The sequence below is a fragment of the Bos mutus genome, chromosome 5, assembly GCF_027580195.1.
Source record: "Bos mutus isolate GX-2022 chromosome 5, NWIPB_WYAK_1.1, whole genome shotgun sequence".
In the NCBI taxonomy this organism is placed as follows: Eukaryota; Metazoa; Chordata; class Mammalia; order Artiodactyla; family Bovidae; genus Bos; species Bos mutus.
In genome coordinates, this window is record NC_091621.1 from 53,065,013 (window position 1) to 53,085,394 (window position 20,382).

Sequence of the window (20,382 nt, forward strand, 5' to 3'; positions counted from 1 at the left end):
GAGACCCCAGTGGGTGGACTGTAGACCACCAGGCTCCTCTGTCCATGGAATTTCCAAGACAAGAATACTGGAGTGGTTTGTCCTTTCCTTTTCCAGGAGATCTTCTCACCCCAGGGATCGAACCCACGTCTCATGCATCAGCAGGCAGATTCTCTACCACCTAGCCACCAGGGAAGCCCTTGGAGTCTGATAGACCTGGGTTAAACTCTACTCCTTTCTATGTTTATGACCCTGGGCAAGTTACTTCACCTCACCAAGCCTCATTTCCTCACCCATAAAGAGATAATGATAGTCACCTACCTCCTTGTGAGGATTAAGTAAAAGAATGTTTACCAAGTTCTTAAAAGGATTTGGCCCTTAGTGACAACTCCTGAAAGGTTTGTGTTGTTAAGCTCCTCAGCCCTCATGGAGAGCTTGAATAAATTAAATTTCTCCACATTGTCATTACTAAAGATTATTTTTAAAGCAGCCACAGTTTCTATGAGACTCTGTTTACACTACTAACAGGCTAATTACTTCGTGTCAGCTAGCAGGAAAATTATTCCCTATTCATGGAAGAGGAATTTTGAGTTAGTGCCATCACTTAATAGTGCTTGGATTGGACAAGCTGATTCTGAAAGAATTCAGTTCAGTTCAGTCACTCAGGCATGTCCGACTCTTTGCGACCCCGTGAATCGAAGCACGCCAGGCCTCCCTGTCCATCACCAACTCCCGGAGTTCACTCAGACTCACGTCCATCGAGTCAGTGATGCCATCCAGCCATCTCATCCTCTGTCGTCCCCTTCTCCTCCTGCCCCCAATCCCTCCCAGTATCAGAGTTTTTTCCAATGAGTCAACTCTTTGCATGAGGCGGCCAAAGTAGTGGAGTTTCAGCTTTAGCATCATTCCTTCCAAAGAACACCCAGGGCTGATCTCCTTCAGAATGGACTGGTGGGATCTCTTTGCAGTCCAAGGGACTCTCAAGAGTCTTCTCCAACACCACAGTTCAAAAGCATCAATTCTTTGGCTCTCAGCTTTCTTCACAGTCCAACTCTCACATCCATACATGACCACTGGAAAAACCATAGCCTTGACTAGATGGATCTTTGTTGGCAAAGTAATGTCTCTGCTTTTGAATATGCTATCTAGTTTGGTCATAACTTTTCTTCCAAGGAGTAAGCATCTTAATTTCATGGCTGCAGTCACCATATGCAGTGATTTTGGAGCCCCCCCAAAATAAAGTCTGACACTGTTTCCACTGTTTTCCCATCTATTTCCCATGAAGTGATGGGGTCGGATGCCATGATCTTCGTTTTCTGAATGTTGAGTTTTAAGCCAACTTTTTCACTCTCCTCTTTCACCTTCATCAAGAGGCTTTTTAGTTCCTCTTTACTTTCTGTCATAAGGGTGGTGTCATCTGCATATCTGAGGTTATTGGTATTTCTCCCAGCAAAGTTTATCTAGTTATGGTTAGAATATTGTCTTTGTATTGTGCAACCCTCTCTCTTACTTCTCTCTTGGTTTGTGGTGTGTTTGACTGGGGATTACATTTTATTTTTCTTGTCTTGAAAAAAAATATTTACAGTGAATTCCTCCTCTTAGATTTCCTTAGAAAATGTTCTTGTTTATATCTCTCTGAAGAAGGTGATCCAATGTTTTCTGTTGTAACCCCAAACCAATATGAACCTAGAAATGCAACAGAAAGTACAAAATCGTGGTGCCCTCAAACCAGAAAGCTGAGTTTCATCCTGGTAGGGGGTTTTAAAGCAGACATAATGAAGGTACAAAGTATATCAAGGAGCTTCTGAAATAATTGAAAAATTCAAGAGTTTCTATATGGAGGTGATTGAGTTTTTCAGACCCTCTTGACTATGGAATGAAAAGGCCTGAGAGGAATATAATCCAAATTTTTTAAATTGTGAAGGATGCTAGATGGTGAACATGGGCCTGCTAAAATATGTACTTTTTGACCCATCAATAATTATTCAGGGAATTTATCACAGTGATATTTTGTACATATCAGAAATGACACATGTTCATTGCAGCGTTGTTTGTAAACAACCTAAATATGGTCACCTGGTTGAAAAACTTAAGACATAGGTACATCATAGAATGGCTTCCCTGGTGGTTCAGTGGTAAAGAATCTGTCTGCAATTCAGGAAATGTGGGTTCAGTCTCTGGGTTGGGAAGATCCCCTGGAGAAGGAAATGGCAACCCATTCCAGTATTCTTGCCTGGAGAATTCCCTGGACAGAGGAGCCTGGCAGGCTACAGTTCACAGGGTCGCAGAATCAGACACAATTTAGCGACTAACCACCACCACCTTGAATACTATTCGGCTACGAAAAAGACTGAGGCCGACTTCTGCCTCCAGTCACGGTAGTTAACTAGGAACCAAACTTGCCCTCCAGCTGAAAGCAACTGTGAGATGAGACAGAATATGCAAGGCAGCTATTTTCGGATGTTGAGTGACAGGGAACGTAAACTGGTGATCCTTGCAAGAAGGAAACACAAGGTGAGCCCCTCCCGTTCGCACACGGCCTTGGCTTTCTCCCAGGGGCACTCTCCCTGCTGCCCACGGCAGGTAGAGCCGAGCAGAGTGAGCCTGGCTGAGCCAAGGCAGCAGAGGCCTTAATTCTGGCTGTGTCAGGGCCAAGCTGCTGAGTCAGGTGGGTGGCCTCAGATTTTGTGGGGCCTCTGCAGTTTTGGCTGAGCTGCACTTGAGAGGGTGTGAGGTCTAGAGGAGATCCCTTCCTGCCAGGCAGGAGGCGGAGGAGGATGAGGAAGAGGCTGGTGATCCCAGGGACCATGCCGGGTAGAACTCGACCAAGCTGTAGCTCAGGCAGAGGGGAGATCTTTCCCAGCACCTCAGCCGAGACACCAGGGAGGCCAGGCTGTAGGCATCAGGACCACATCTGAAATAAAGCATGTGCCCGAAAACTCAGTTCACAACTGAAGGAGTTTCACTCTAACAAAGCATAAAACCAAGTCTGACAAGATCAAAGGGAGTAAAACGTAAAACTGCACCTTGACTCTAGTTAGTAGAACTGCTTATGGCAGGGGTGTGGGTTAGTGATTCTGAAACTGTTTGCATGCTCTAGACTTGAACAAAAATATTGGAGTGTAATGTGAGCCAGTTTTTTTTTTTTTTTTTTTTTATTATGGGCAAGGAGAGTTATAAATGTTAGAAGACAGAGGGCTGAAATGTACTCTGTGCTGTTAGATTGAAATGGGAGTTACCAGTACATGAACACATGGTTCTTAATATCTTTATCTTGATTTCTGCATATGGATAGATACTGCTTTCCATTTATATCTTATTTCTTAGTTCCGAGATTCCTGTTTGTATCTCATCTCTTAGTTCTGTCAGCTGTCACAGCAGCTTGTGCATGTGTGCTAAGTCGCTTCAGTGGTGTCCGACTCTTTTCAGCCCTGTGGACTGTAGCCCTCCAGGCTCCTGTGTCCATGGGATTCTCCAGGCAAGAATACTGGACTGGGTTGGCATGTCCTCCTCCATGGGATCTTCCCAACCCAGGGATCAAACCCACATCTCTTAAATCTCCTGTGTTGGCAGGCGGGTTCTTTACCCCTAGCGCCACCTGGTAAGCCCAGTAGCGATGAGCAAACATAGTTGCCAGATCTTGGTTTCTAAGTTTGCCATTCTCTATGAAAAGGAATCAGAACTTCTTGGGGAAGAAAAGACCTGCACCAGGGCTGGAGCAGGGAAAGTACATCTTGCAATACCTTGTAATTACGGAAGTAAGGAGGCGTTCAAAGAATGATGGACACATATCAGAAGGACACAGAGGCGAGCTTTAAGGGGCTCTTCCTAGCCAAATCTGGAATGTATGAGAATCAGAATAAGTAATGATAAATCTGGACAATAGCCCATTGAGTAAAATAATCTGAGTCCATACTGATGTAAATGAGTAATTGAATAAGTAGATAGATGGAGAAAAAGAGAAGATTCTTCCTTAAAATAATAAATCAACAAATTAAATATTAGTTCATTAATTAAACATTAATTAGTAAATTAAAGAATAATGGGTTCAAAAATTATTGAAGGATGCTAAAATTAGTGGGTGACAGTTTATTGAGGAAGAGGATATTTACATAGTTTAAACTATCTCCCCCACAAAATACTTATTAATTACAAAGGGGAAAAAACACTGACTTTACAAGGCAAAAATTACCTACACCAAATGATGAAAGTTAATCTCACCAATATTGGGACAAACAGATATCAAATGTATCCTAATACAATGCACTGATAAGGGCACAGCATAACTTTTTGTGGCATTCTTGTCAAAATGTATGTATCCTAAATCTAATGACAAGGAAACATCAGCAAAAAGAAACTCAAAAAAAAAAAAAAAAAAGACCAGATTTGTGATTACCAGAGGCAGTGGTAGGAGAAGGAGGAATTGGATGAAAGTGGTCAAAAGATACAAACCTCCAGCTGTAAGAGACGTACTACTAGCGGGGTAGAAGTGTAATTAACACTGCTGTACATTATATGTGGGCTTCCCAAGTGGCGCAGTGGTAACGAGTCCACCTGCCCGTGTGGGAGAAGCAGGTTCAATCCCTGAATTGGAAAGATCCCCTGGAGGAGGAAATGGCAACCCACCCCAGTATTCTTGCTGAGAAAATCCCATGGACAGAAGAGCCTGACGGACTATAGTGCATAGGGTCACAAAGATACGGACATGACTGAGCAACTGATCAAAACAGAGCAACCAACTGACTTTATATATAAAAGTTAAGGGTAAATCCTAAAAGTTCTCATCATGGGGAAAAATCTTTTCTTCCCTATTCCTTTGCTGTATCTATATGAGATGATGGGTGTTCACTAAACTTATTGTGGTAATCATTTGAGGCATGTAAGTCAAATCATTATGCTGTACACCTTAAATTTATACAGTATAGTATGTCAGTTATGTCTCAATAAAACTGGAGGAAAAAATTATAAATAATCTAGACAAAAATGTGACTAGACACCCATATTTGTTTAAGCACATAGGAGGATACTCAAGAAAATGAGTATCTTCTCTCCTCTATGCTTAAACAAATATGTTAAATATGCCTCCCGGAAGGGGAACCAGGTGGCCAAGGGCTGGAGGGAAATTCAGTAAATACTCCTGTAATATTGGAATTCTGTATCATACACACTTGCACAACAGAATAGATATAGGAATTTAACAACAAATGTAAAAAAACCAGAGGCAATACCATAGTTTCCAGAAAAGGTATTTCTTACAAAGCAAGCCTCTAATTAACCGTAGTTGATTTTGGTTAAATCAGTGAGAGCGCTTGGGTTGATTAAAGAAAGTTATTGCTATTCAACACAACTGATGCCCTTTTGGACATTATGGAGAGCAAACCATTAGTATATTCTTTGTTGTCAGCTCCAGGTGAATGTGGACTCTGTTCTTTCTTTTGTCCTAATGAGGATTTCTTGAAACAATGGACTACTGTTATAGAATAGAATTTAAAGATTTTTTTTTAGTGGCTAGACTTATTAAACTTTTAGCTTCCTCCCTCTGATAGTTAATCTCAAACAGATGGTGCTTAGGTACAAGCTTTGACATTTTAAATGATGGGGGTAATGTTTATAGAGGGTGTGGTTTGCTGGAAATGTATGAACGCAGATTCCAAGTTGACACAGTACAGCACGGATACCAATAATCAAATATCTTTTATTATGATGGTGTTAGCGTTTGGTGGGTCACGGTTAAGGAACTAAGGAGGGAAATTCAGTGTCGGTTTTCATAGTTTCCAAGAAGAATGCATTCATGAGCGATTTGTAGATTGTTAGTCCTTTTTCTGTTTTCTTGAAAATTGGAAGACAATGTAGCATGTGTGCTGAGCCACAGAGTTTTAAGTGGGACATCTCTGCTGCTAGTGTTTCATCATTAATAGGGCTCGAAACTGCCACCTGGCTCTCAGGATTAACTGTCCACATCCTTTAAACTAAGCGTTCATCCTGCTTTCTGTCACTTCTCTTTAGCAGGCCTCATGCTGATAACAGCAAGTATTGCTGTAATACAGGTAAGTAGCCATCAACTCTAAAGCTAACAATTTTTGAGCATCCACTCTGGTTAAGGGTAAGGGTTTCCATAGTGGCTCAGACAGTAAAGAATCTGCCTGCAATGCAGGAGACCCAGGTTCAATCCCTGAGTCGGGAAGATCCCCTGGAGAAGGGAATGGCTACCCACTCCAATATTCTGGCCTAGAGAAATGCCATGGACAGAGGAGCATGGTGGGCTGCCGTCCATGGGATCACAGAGTTGGACACGACTGAGCAGCTAACACTAACTCTAATGTTAAAGTGCCCTTTTCCTTTTCTGAGGAAATATGTAAAAGCTCAATTCCTGTGTCACCATGTTGGTTGTGTCATATTCTGTGTCTCTGGCTCTGTGTCTCTCCCACCCCCACCACCAGCCCCAATTAATTGTCACTTCACATTGATCCTATAATAACATTTTTTCCTGGTCCTTGCCATATTGAGTATTAGGGACCCTATGAAGCTGCAGTGAGTTCGTGGGTCAGTTGTGTGTCTTAACTCTCTCTACTGCCTCCCTCCCATTTTGTCCTCAACCCACACCGTTCCAGCTTTGATCCCACCACTCCACTGAAACCATTCTGCTGCCAAACCAGCCTTTGATCCTCGGGCCTACAGCTGGCTTCTTGGGCAGTTGACCTGTGGGGTCACGTAAGTCCCACATTTAGTTTAAGGCCCTACCATCCTGGTCTTGACATTTTCACTGATTTCCTACAAGAGACCCCACGTTTATATCTTATACTGAATCCCAAATGTAGCTGGTCGTGTTCAGGCCTGATCTTACCAAGTCTCTCTGAAGCCTTTGGCAGCAGCTCTGTCACCCTCTGTGGGCACACACCTGCTCCTGGACACCGCGGTCTCCTGGCCCTTTCTAGTCCACTAATGGCTCCTTCCTTTCACTTCCTTCTCTCCAGGTCAAGTGCCTTCATCCGCTTCCGTATCTAGACTTACTGCTTGAGTGACCCCATCCAATTTCCAGTCTTTAATGTATTATCCACACTGCCACTGCTGACAGTAGCAAAAACTAAAACTACCATAATGATAGCTACAGCTGAGTGTTTTCTGTGTGCCAGGCTTGGCTTATGAGTATTATTTCACTTAACACCTTAATTGCCTTAATCTCATTAAATATCTCTAGCATTCACCTGGGTGCCCAGGCCAGCAGCCAGGCACCTTTGTTTTCTTTTCTGCCTTTCCCCCTCACATCTAGTGTGTTTGCAAACCTTGTGGACTCTGTCTTTACAATATACCTTGGTTTTGACTACTTCTCCTGTTTCCACAGCCTTCAGCCTGGTCCAGACCACCTCCTTCTGGCTGGACTATTGCAACAGCCTCCAAACTGATTTCCTTTTTCCCTCTGTATGCACTCCAAACAACAGCCAGACTGAGATTTTTTTGTTTGTTTTGTCTAAACATTTTTTTGAAGTATAAGATATGTACCAACTTTGAACAGCTTGCTGAATCTCCACAATGTGACTTGCCTGTTTTGCCAGTACCCTTGATCTCCCTTCTAGCCACTGTCCTCCCTGCCTGCCACCCACATAATCTCTATGCTGACTTCTAACTCCTTAGATCAGTTTTGCTTCTTGAACTTCATGAGTGCATTTTAATTACACAGGTACACAGTATGTATATACCACAATTTGTGTATCCGTTTTATTTCGATGGGCAATTGGGTTTCTAGTTTTGGTCTTCTTTGAGTAGTAGTTCCATAAACATTACTGTATATATCTTCTGCTGAACATGTGTAAGAATTTCGGACCCATACCTCCACAGGAGACACTGAAACACTCAAAGGCAGGTCTGACTCAGTCTCTGATCACATGGAGCACAGCCGTATCTAACTCAATGAAACTATGAGCTATGCCATATAGGACCACCCAAGAAGGACAGGTCATGGTGGAGAGTTCTGACAAAACACCATCCCCTGGAGAAGGGAATGGCAAAGCACTTCAGTATTCTTGCCTTGAGAACCCCATGAACAGTATGAAAAGGCAAAAAGATAGGACACTGAAAGATGAACCCCCCAGGTCAGTAGGTGCCCAATATGCTACTGGAGATCAGTGGAGAAATAACTCCAGAAAGAATGAAGAGACGGAGCCAAAGCAAAAACACCACCCAGTTGTGGATGTGACTGGTAATGGAAGTAAAGTCTGATGCTGTAGAGAACAATACTGCATCAGAACCTGGAAGGTTAGGTTCATGCATCACGGTAAATTGGAAGTGGTCAAACAGGAGATGCTAAGAGTGAACATCGACATTCTAGGAATCAGTGAACTAAAATGGACTGGAGTGGGTGAATTTAACTCAGATGACCATTATATCTACTACTGTGGGCAAGAATCCCTTAGAAGAAATGGAGTAACCCTCATAGTTAACAAAAGAGTCTGAAATGCAGTACTTGGATGCAATCTCAAAAATAACAAAATGATCTCTGTTCATTTCCAAGGTAAACCATTCAATATCACAGTAATCCAAGTCTATGCCCCAACCAGTAATACTAAAGATGCTGAAGTTGAATGGTTCTATGAAGATTTACAAGACCTTCTAGAACTAACACCCCCAAAAAGATGTTCTTTTCATTATAGGGAACTGGAATGCAAAAGCAGGAAGTCAAGAGATACCTGGAGTAACAGGCAAATTTGGCCTTAGAGTACAGAATGAAGCAGGGCAAAAGCTAACACAGTTTTGTCAAGAGAATACACTGGTCATAGCAAACACCTTCTTCCAACAACACAAGAGAAGACTCTACACATGGACATCACCAGATGGTCAATACCAAAAACAGATTGATTATATTCTTTGCAGCTGAAGATGGAGAAGCTGTATATAGTCAGCAAAAACAAGACTGGGAGTTTACTGTGGCTCAGATCATGAACTCCTTATTGCCAAATTCAGACTTAAATTGAAGAAAGTAGAAAAAACCACTAGACCATTCAGGGATGACCTAAATCAAATCCCTTACGATTATACAATGGAAATGACAAATAGATTCAAGGGATTGGATCTGATACAGTGCCTCAAGAACTATAGATGGAAGTTCGTGACATTGTACAGGAGGCAGTGATCAAGACCATCCCCAAGAAAAAGAAACACAAAAAGGCAAAATGGTTGTCTGAGGAGGCCTTACAAATAGCTGAGAAAAGGAGAGAAGCTAAAGGCAAAGGAGAAAAGGAAAGATATACCCATTTGAATGCAAAATTCCAAAGACTAGCAAGGAGAGTTAAGAAAGCCTTCCTCAGTGATCAGTGCAAAGAACTAGAGGAAAACAATAGAATGAGAAAGACTAGAGATCTCTTCAAGAAAATTAGAGATACCAAGGGAACATTTCATGCAAAGATGGGCTCAATAAAGGACAGAAATGGTATGGACCTAACAGAAGCAGAAGATATTAAGAAGAGGTGGCAAGAATACACGGAAGAACTATACAAAAAAGATCTTCATGACCCAGATAACCACAATTGTGTGATCACTCAGCTAAAGCTAGACATTCTGGAATGCAAAGTCAAGTGGGCCTTAGGAAGTATCACTATGAACAAAGCTAGTGGAGGTGATGGAATTCCAGTTGAGCTATTTCAAATCCTGAAAGATGATGCTGAGAAAGTGCTGCACTCAATATGCCAGCAAATTTGGGAAACAGCAGTGGCCACAGGACTGGAAAAGGTCAGTTTTCATTCCAGTCCCAAAGAAAGGCAATGCCAAAGAATGTTCAAACTACTGCACAGTTGCACTTATCTCACACATTAGCAAAGTAATGCTTAAAATTCTCCAAGTAAGGCTTCAACAGTACATGAGCTGAGAACTTCCAGATGTTCAAGCTGGTTTTAAAAAAGCCAGAGGAACCAGACATCAAATTGCCAACATCCGTTGGATCATCGAAAAAACAAGAGAGTTCCAGAAAAATTTCTGCTTTATTGACTATGCCAAAACCTTTGACTGTGTGGATCACAGCAAACTGTGGAAAATCCTTAAAGAGATGGGAATACCAGACCACCTTACCTGCCTCCTGAGAAATCTGTATACAGGGCAAGAAGCATCAGTTAGAATTGGACATGGAACAACCGACTGGTTCCAAATAGGGAAAGGAGTATGTCACGGCTGTATGTTGTCACCCTGCCTATCTAATTTACAGGCAGAATACATTATGAGTAGCGCTGGGCTGGATGAAGCACAAACTGGAATCAAGATTGCTGGGAGAAATATCAATAACCTCAGATATGCAGATGACACCACCCTTACGGCAGAAAGCAAAGAAGAACTAAAGAGCCTCTTGATGAAAGTGAAAGAGAGTGAAAAAGCTGGCTTAAAGCTCAACATTCAGAAAACGAAGATCATGGCATCTGGTCCCATCACTTCATGGCAAATAGATGGGGAAACAATGGAAACAGTGAGAAACTTTAATTTCTTGGGCTCCAAAATCACTGCAGATGGTGACTGCAGCCATGAAATTAAAAGAAGCTTGCTCCTTGGAAGAAAAGTTATGACCAACCTAGACAGCATAATAAAAAACAGAGACATTACTTTGTGATAACAGTCCGTCTAGTCAAAGCTATGGTTTTTCCCAGTAGTCATGTATGGATGTGAGAATTGGATTATAAAGAAAGCTGAGCACCGAAGAATTGATGATTTTGAATTGTGGTGTTGTAGAGGACTCTTGGGAGTCCCTTGGACTGCAGGAGAGCCAATCGGTCAATCCTGGAGGAAATCAGTCCTGAATATTCATTAAAAGGACTGATGCTGAAATTGAAGCTCCTATACTTTGGCCACCTGATGTGAAGAACTGACTCATTAGAAAAACCCTGATGCTGAGGGCAGGAGAAGTGGGCAGCCTAGAATGAGACGCTTGGATAGCATCACCAACTCTATGGACATCAGTTTGAATAAACTCTGGGAATTGGTGATAGACAGGGAAGCCTGATGATCTGCAGGCCATGGGGTCGCAAAAAGTCGGACACGACTGAGCGACTGAACTGAACTGATGTCTTCTATTGTAGCCATTCTAATGAGAGTGTAGTAATATCTCATTGTCGTTTTAATTTGTACTTCGCTGGTGACTAATGGATTTGAGCACCTTTTTATACATTTATTAGCCATTTGTATATCTTCCCTTATGAAGTGCCTATTTAAGCCCTTTGCCTATTTGCCTACTGTGTTTTCTTGACTTTCCTTATTGATTTGTAAGGTTTTTTATATATTCTTTGTTATATGTTGGATAACTGTATTGTGAACATCTTTTTCCTCTCTGTGGCTTGCCATTTTATTCTCTTAGTGGTGTCTTTCAGTGAATAAAATTTCTTAATTTTAGTGTAGTATAAATTATCATTCTTTTAGTATTTTAGTAATTTTCAGGTGTTATTTAAATAGTCATGCCTACCCCAGTGGCCATGAATATATTCCCTTAAGGGGAAACAGTGTCAGAGTTTATTTTGGGGGGCTCCAAAATCACTGCAGATGGTGACTGCAGACATGAAATGAAAAGACGCTTACTCCTTGGAAGGAAAGTTATGACCAACCTAGACGGCATATTGAAAAGCAGAGACATTACTTTGCCAACAAAGGTCCATCTAGTCAGGCTATGGTTTTTCCAGTGGTCATGTACGGATGTGAGAGTTGGACTGTGAGGACAGCTGAGCGCCGAAGAGTTGACACTTTTGAACTGTGGTGCTGGAGAAGACTCTTGAGAGTCCCTTGGACTGCAAGGAGATCTAACCAGTCCATTCTGAAGGAGATCAGCCCTGGGATTTCTCTGGAAGGAATGATGCTAAAGCTGAAACTCCAGTACTTTGGCCACCTCATGTGAAGAGTTGACTCATTGGAAGAGACTCTGATGCTGGGAGGGATTTGGGGCAGGAGGAAAAGGGGATGACAGAGGATGAGATGGCTGGATGGCATCACCGACTCGATGGACGTGAGTTTGAGTGAACTCCGGGAGTTGGTGATGGACAGGGAGGCCTGGCGTGCTGGGATTCATGGGGTCGCAAAGAGTTGGACACGACTGAGTGACTGAACTGAACTGAACTGAAGTTCTCTTCTAAATGGTTATTGTTCTACCTATCGCATTTAGATCTGTAATCCATATGGAATTATTTTTATGTATAGTATAAAATATAGGAGACATTGTCTTTCTCATTGTGAATACCCAGTTGACCCACCATTACTGTTGGCTAGCCCATCCTTTTCTCACTGTCAAAATGGCAGTTTTCTTAAATCACAAGATGCCCCTGTTCAGAATCCTTCAGTGGTTTAGAACTAAACACACACCACTCACGTGGCTCCTTGCTGGCATCTGCTTCCTTCTGGGCTTCCACCCCTGGTTGTCTTTTTCTCCCTGTCCCGGCGGACATGCTGGCCTCCTTGCTGTTTCTTAGGCTGCCAAGTTTATTGCTGTCTTGGGCCCTTACAGGTGGAGTCCTTCTGCCTGGAGTGCTCTTTCTTCATGTCTTAGCCTGAATCACTCCTCATTTCACTCAAGTCTCTGCTCAAATGGGGATGTCCTTTCCTTAAATAGAACCACTCACCACTCATAACATTAAGAATGGGGAAAAGGTATAAGCTTCCATTATAAGTACAAGAGACGTGATGTATAACATTAATTAACACTGCTGTAATGCTATATATGAAAATTGCTGAGAGAGTAAGTCCTAAGAGTTCTTATCACAAGGGAAAATTTTTTCTATTTCTTTAATAAGAATTGTGAGATGATAGATGTTTGCTAAATCTATTGCAATAATCATTTTATGATGTATATCTCATAACTGGAAGAAGAAAAGAATAAATAATATATAAAAGTCCTCTGAATATGTATGACATTACTGATGAGCTATCTCCTACTCTATTGTAGTTCCAAGAAATTGTGTCTTATTCCCTTTTGTAGCTCTTGTTTGTAGTATAATACCTTAGAACTCGAGTCCTAAATATAACACATATGATAATTCATTGTTTTCCCTGTTTTTTCACATTAGCCACAAATAATTTGAACCTGATTTATTTAATAATTTGATGAATTGTGATGGAATATCAGTTTTCGTACTTTAAGAAAAAAAAGGGGCATAGTATGCAGCTTATAAACTCACTTTAACTGTTTTACGTGGAAACAATGCATAGACCAAGTTCAAATGAATTTTATCTATGGCTAAAGAACTTAGAAGCTTTTCAGAGCTTCAGAGACTTTTTCTCTTCTAACAATAATACTAATTGTGTTTCAAGGTATTTTTCCCTAAACATTCTATAATATAAACTTAATGATTCTCACTGGCTTGGTTTCTCTCCCTGGGGCTATTTTGGGGGTACAGGCATATATAATGGGCTTCCCTGGTGGCTCAGTTGGTAAAGAATCCGCCTGCAATGCAGGAGACCTGGGTTAAATTCCTGAGTTGGGAAGATTCCCCTGGAGAAGGGGATGGCTACCCATTCCAGTATTCTGGACTGGAGAATTCCATGGATTATATAGTCCATGGAGTCACAAACAGTCAGATATGACTGAGCAACTTTCACTTCACTTCACTTCAATGCATATATAACATTTGGTTTTGTGGCAAGAGTTAGATCTGTCTTTCATTTGTTTACTTCTTGATCAAAGGCATTTATTTCCACTATTGATTCCATTTGTCTTTCTTTTCTTAAAGCCTTAAGGTGATGTCTGAAACACATGATTCTTTCATTAATTGTAGGATGTCATAACAGCACAAAGTGGGTTTTAAGCCTACCTTATCTAGCTATAAAAGACATTACTGGTCAGTTAACAAAACTGGAAAACATTTGGTCGTTTAAAGTACTGTCACTGATAAATTTTGTGAAGTTGATTGCAGTGTTATTGGTATGTAGAAGAATAGTTTTATTCTTGGAAATATGCACTTAAGTATTTAGGAATAAAGGTACCATGGTGTTGAATTTACTTACCCCAAAATGGCTTAAGAAAAAAATTGTGTGTGTGTGTGTTGCACACACGTGCATGCACATGCATGCTTGTGTTCAGAAAAAGAGAGAGTGGGCCCACAAGCAAATTATAAACCAAAAGGGGCAAAATAGTAACAACAGGTGGATCTGGTAAAAAGTATATTAATGTTCGTTATACTGTTAATATAACTGTTCTGCAACTGTGAAATTATCTCTATATGAACAGTTGAAAAAAATCATCTCTTCCAGCCCTCTCAGGAGAAGCATGCAGTGCTTATGACACAGAGATGAAGTTACTTTCCCAGTCACCCCGAGAGAGAGAGAACTGACCCCCAGTCCTGTGTCTCTGTTGTACTGAGCTGCCTTTTTTTAGTAGTCATTGAGTCCTAACCAAATACAGGGGCCACTAATCCTGCTGTACGGCTACATAGGACACAGCCATGCTTGCAGATTAGTGATGTGGCTTTGGGTTTCTTTTTAAAATATTTTGCCATTACCTGGTCTTTCGTGCCACCTCCAGCCTCTCTGTTACCTGGACGTCTTGTTATTAGATACCCTGCCCATTGTAATGAGACATGCCTATGTTTGCATTTTAACACACAGTGGTTTTGTTCTTCTATTTCTTAATAGCTACCGGCTCTTGGGATACATTTCTCATGCTGTGGAGTCTCAGGCCTCAAGCTAGAGCTTTCAGATACGTGGGTCACAAAGACGTTATCACCAGCGTGCAGTTTTCTCCACTTGGAAACTTACTGGCATCAGCATCACGAGACAGGACCATTAGACTCTGGATCCCTGATAAGTAAGAGAAGAGCAGCTGCTATGCTGTGGGTTTAGAAATGTAAAAGATAACTGGGGTTGAACTGTGCATTGTGTCCCTCTTGGGTTGCCTAACCCCCCAGTTACCTGTACATCTTTAGTCTAAGTCACAAACGAGGCGTACTGGCCTGGTAAAATTATTTCATACCATTTTTTCCTCATCTTGAACTCATAATTGTGTCTTCTATTTGAAAATTATTTCTAACCATGGAAATATGCTTAATAATGTCTTAAGTGTTTTTGTGGAAGAGGCGGTTGGGGGGGTGATGGTTATCAATCCCTTTATCAGTCTCATGTAAGCTTTAGATCATCTCCCCAGAGAGATACACATCGGACTGCCTAACCAAGATTTTACAGTTTATGGTGACTCAGATGATAAAGAATCTGCCTGCAATACAGGAGACCCAGGTTCGATCCCTGGGTTGGGAAGATCCCCTGGAGCAGGGAATGGCTACCCACTCCAGTATTCTTGCCTGGAGAGTGCTATGGACAGGCGAGCCTGGTGGGCTGCAGTCCACAGGGTTGTAAAGAGTCTGACATGACGGAGCAATTAACACTTTGACTTTCAACCTACTACCTTTTCAAACCCTAGCTGATAGTCCATCTATTTTAAGCAGTTATTGAGCCTTGATTATTTTAAGTTTTTAAACTCTTAATTATATACATTTCAGACATATCTGAAAGTAGAATAGATAGCGTGACAGCTCCCCACCATAACCATCCACCGGGTTCAGTGGTTCTTCAGTGTTCCATCAGTCTTGTTTCATCCGTCCTCCACCCCCTTGTTTTCTGGGATATGTACACATCAGATCACTTCTCTTCAGATAATAAGAAATGTTTTCCTTCACTCTGTGGGGGCAGGATTTGATCTGTGGTTTGTGCCTGAATGGGCCCAGGCACTCCCCAATAAATGAAAGTTCCTGAAGCATTTCCCTGCCAGTGGGCACTTTTTTTCCCTGCCACTGCCTAAAGGAAACCAAATGGAGAAATCTGAAGATTATCTCCAGGCAGGAAACACTACTGAGGAGAAGTGACGTGTTGACATGTTCTGACACTACGGATAGCAGTGTAAGAGGGAGTTGTAAGGAAGAGAGACTGGCTCAGGGTCTAAAAGCGAAAGCATTTTTAAAAGCCTTGACTTTGAGAATTTTGGACTAGTGGTTGCTGTTTCCAGCACAGCCTCCGTCTCCAATTGCTATTTTGGGGAAAGCTCTGTGAGTAAGGCACTGGGTAGGTGAGCTAAAAGCACAAGGATCATTCATTTTCACTGCCCGATCTAAGCACCACAATTAGGCTTGTGTAGACACGTCTAGTTCCTCTTCCTAAATCATATCTCAGCAGGCCAGGGCGATAGTGGATCATGGCAATGAGAAGGAAACTGATGAACCAGTTATCTGTTGCTGCATAACAGTCCCCAAACTTAGTAGCTTAAGACAGTAACTATTATTTCTCCCAGTTTTCGGGGCTGTCTGGACGATTTATCCCACTGCCCTGTTAATGTGGGCCGTTGGCTTCATTACACTGGCAGCTGGGCTGGCAGGTCCAGGGCCTCCCTCAGATGCCGGTGGCCTTGGTGTTGGCTATTGGCTGGGCACCTTTGTCCTCCACATGCCCTTTCTGCAGCAGCATAAAAGGACTTCCTTGCAGCATGGCAGCTGTAGGACAATCTAGGATAATCAAAGCCGAAGCTGCTAGACTTCTTAAAGGCTGGGCCTGGAACCTGCCCATTGTGCCTTCTGCCACATCCTGTCGGTCAGTCGGTCACAACAGTAGCCTGACTGCAACTTGAGATTTGAAGGAGGAGAAATTGGTGGATTCTGCCGCTGGTGGGGAAGAGTGGTGTGTGTGCCTGGCGGAGAGGGGAGCTGTGGGCAGCCAGGTGAGCAGACGGACACCTCAGCTGGTGATCGAAAGTCTGAAAAAGGCTAGCAGGAGCGAGCTGGGAGGCAGGTGTGGCTGGCGTTAGTCACAGTGGGCAGTCAAGAAAATTCGGGCAGAAAGGGCAGGTACTTGTGTGGGAGGTGGACAGACTCTGTTAACGCTGGAGAGGAGCTAGAAATCAGCCAAGCACCAGCACAACAAGCACTGGGCACTCCTGTCTCGGGGTCTTACGTGCTTCCTGTTGGAACAGGGTCTGGATTCATCAGCTGGGCCTGCCTATTGCCAAGAACTATTGTCATGGACTCCTTATTGCCAAATTCAGGCTTAAATTGAAGAAAGTAGGGAAAACCTGAAAAGACCATTCAGGTATGATCTAAATCAAATTCCTTATGATTATGCAGTGGAAGTGAGAAATAAATTTAAGAGACTAGATCTGATAGATAGAGTGCCTGATGAACTATGGACAGAGGTTTGTGACATTGTACAGGAGACAGGGATCAAGACCATCCTCAACATAAAGAAATGCAAAAAAGCAAAATGGCTGTCTGAGGAGGCCTTACAAATAGCTGTGAAAAGAAGAGAAGTGAAAAGCAAAGGAGAAAAGGAAACATAAGCATCTGAATGCAGAGTTCCAAAGAATAGCAAGAAGAGATAAGAAAGCCTTCCTCAGCGATCAGTGCAAATAAATAGAGGAAAACAACAGAATGAGAAAAGACTAGAGATCTCTTCCAGAAAATTAGAGATACCAAGGGAACATTTCCTGCAAAGATGGGCTCAATAAAGGACAGAAATGGTATGGACCTAACAGAAGCAGAAGATGTTAAGAAGAGGTGGCAAGAATACCAGAAGAACTGTACAAAAAAGATCTTCACGACCCAGATAATCATGATGGTGTGATCACTCACCTAGAGCCAGACATCCTGGAATGTGAAGTCAAGTGGGCCTTAGAAAGCATCACTACGAACAAAGCTAGTGGAGGTGATAGAATTCCAGTTGAGCTATTCCAAATCCTGAAAGATGATATGTGAAAGTGCTGCACTCAATATGCCAGCAAATTTGGAAAACTCAGTAGTGGCCACAGGACTGGAAAAGGTCAGTTTTCATTCCAATCCCAAAGAAAGGCAATGCCAAAGAATGCTCAAACTACCGCACAATTGCACTCATCTCACACGCTAGTAAAGTAATGCTCAAAATTCTCCAAGCCAGGCTTCAGCAATATGTGAACAGTGAACTTCCAGATGTTCAAGCTGGTTTTAGAAAAGGCAGAGGAACCAGAGATCAAATTGCCAACATTTGCTGGATCATGGAAAAAGCAAGAGAGTTCCAGAAAAACATCTATTTCTGCTTTATTGACTATGCCAAAGCCTTTGACTGTGTGGATCACAATAAAGTGTGGAAAATTCTGAAAGAGATGGGAATACCAGACCACCTGACTTGCCTCTTGAGAAACCTACATGCAGGTCAGAAAGCAACAGTTAGAACTGGACATGGAACAAGACTGGTTCCAGATAGGAAAAGGAGTAAGTCAAGGCTGTATCTTGTCACCCTGTTTATTTAACTTCTATGCAGAGTAGTACATCATGAGAAACGCTGGGCTGGAAGAAGCACAAACTGGAATCAAGATTGCTAGGAGAAATATCAATAACCTCAGATATGCAGATAACACGACCCTTCTGGCAGAAAGCGAAGAGGAACTAAAGAGCCTCTTGATGAAAGTGAAAGAGGAGAGTGAAAAAGTTGGCTTAAAGCTCAACATTCAGAAAACAAAGATCATGGCATCTGCCCCATCACTTCATGGGAAATAGATGGGGAAACAGTGGAAACAGTGTCAGACTTTATTTTGGGGGGCTCCAAAAAATCAGTGCAGATGGTGATTGCAGCCATGAAATTAAAAGATGCTTACTCCTTGGAAGGAAAGTTATGACCAACCTAGACAGCATATTCAAAAGCAGAGACATTACTTTGCCAACAAAGATCTGTCTAGTCAAGGCTATGGTTTTTCCAGTGGTCATGTATGGATGTGAGAGTTGGACTATGAAGAAAGCTGAGTGCCGAAGAATTGATGCTTTTGAACTGTGGTGTTGGAGAAGACTCTTGAGAGTCCCTTGGACTTCAAGGAGATCTAACCAGTCCATTCTGAAGGAGATCAGCCCTGGGTGTTCTTTGGAAGGACTGATGCTAAAGCTGAAACTCCAATACTTTGGCCACCTCATGCGAAGAGTTGACTCATTGGAAAAGACTCTGATGCTGGGAGGGATTGGGGGCAGGAGGAGAAGGGGACGACAGAGGATGAGATGGCTGGATGGCATCACCAATTTGATGGACCTGAGTTTGGGTGAACTCCGGGAGTTGGTGATGGACAGGGAGACCTGTGTGCTGTGATTCATGGGGTCACAAAGAGTCAGACACGATTGAGCAACTGAACTGAACTGAACTGTACTGATTGTGAAGAGGAGGAGCTGTTACAAAGAAGGCAGACGGGATAGACATTCTGCAGTGTGGAGGGCCCAATAAAGATCAAGGCAGATTTGATGATACTGACTACCCTTGGCTTCCTGGTCACATTAGATGCCAAGTCTTTACTTTCTTTACTCTAGGCCTTATGCTGAAAATCAGCCCATGCTGCCTCCTGACTTCTACTCATAGAACATTCCCTTGAAACCTCACTGGACTAGTCCCTGAATGTTCCCTCCTGTATTATTTTCATTATTCGTGGTGAAATACCACATATCAGGTGATGGAGATTTATGACAGAGTCGCCTCTGCCTTCTACAGACCACTGGAAGGGAAAGCCAGGATGGATCTAAGAATCATTTAAGTTTCAACTCTTCCCAGCAGAATTCAGCAAAGCATATGCTCTTTTTACGTGCCTGATATTGTGCTAGATGGTGGTCTTTTAGAGATAAGTAAGTCATGATTCCTGTCCTCAGAAAAATTACTGCCTAATAGAGAAGCAGGTCTATTTTATAACAAAAATTACTGTATAATAAGCAAAATAGACACAGCAGATAGAGAACAAGTAAGCCTATCCGGGTTGGTGAAAGGCAGGGTAGGAGGAAGCAGTCAGGCTAAGAAAGCAGCAAGTACAAAGCCAGAGAAGTATCTGAGGCAGTGTGGTTGTCTTAAGGGTACAAAGGTCAGTGCAGTGGCAGGAGGTCTTGCCAAAGAGCCTGGGCATTGTACTTTTTCTTGGCGAGCAGCCTATGACACATTTACACTGGGATTTACATGCTTAGAATCACACATTTAGCAAGTGTATAAACACAGTATGTAGGTGACTGGAGGGGGATAGAAGATTAGAGCGGGGAGACCAGTTAAGAGGCTTTTGCAGTAATCTAGGTGAAGGATACAGAGGGTGTGTATATCTACCTTAATACGAGCACAGCTGGGATGCAAAGAAGAGAAGGGATTCAGAAGATACTTAGGAGGCGATGACGATCTCACTGGCACTAAATAGGTCTGCTGACCCCTTGGATACTGGAGAAGAGGAGGAGCTGGGTGTAACTTCTGGGCTTTTGCCAGTTCTGCTGCCTCATCTTTTTAACACACTTGTGGCAGTTTTTCCCATAAGGCATCACCTGTATAAATGTGACTTTCTGAATGGAAAAAATTGCTAAGTCTAAATGTGGTATAAAGTGAAAGTACCTTGGGAAAGTGGAGACGCTGACACAAAGTAGCATTTCCCGAATGTCACCATTTAACTCCAGTTCCATCTACTGGCCTGCCCTGAATTATTTCAGTTGTTTT

The 20,382-nt window shown here is 42.4% G+C and overlaps 1 protein-coding gene across 5 annotated transcripts in view; it reads left to right on the forward strand.

The window, feature by feature from the left end:
* Positions 1–20,382, forward strand: part of POC1B (POC1 centriolar protein B) — a 105,243-nt gene that overhangs the window by 13,122 nt on the left and 71,739 nt on the right. For all 5 annotated transcript variants that reach the window (XM_005906327.2, XM_070370937.1, XM_070370938.1 and 2 more), the window contains exon 3: positions 14,566–14,737. In XM_005906327.2, the coding sequence (XP_005906389.1) occupies positions 14,566–14,737 (172 nt within the window). The remainder of the gene's footprint in view (positions 1–14,565; positions 14,738–20,382) is intronic.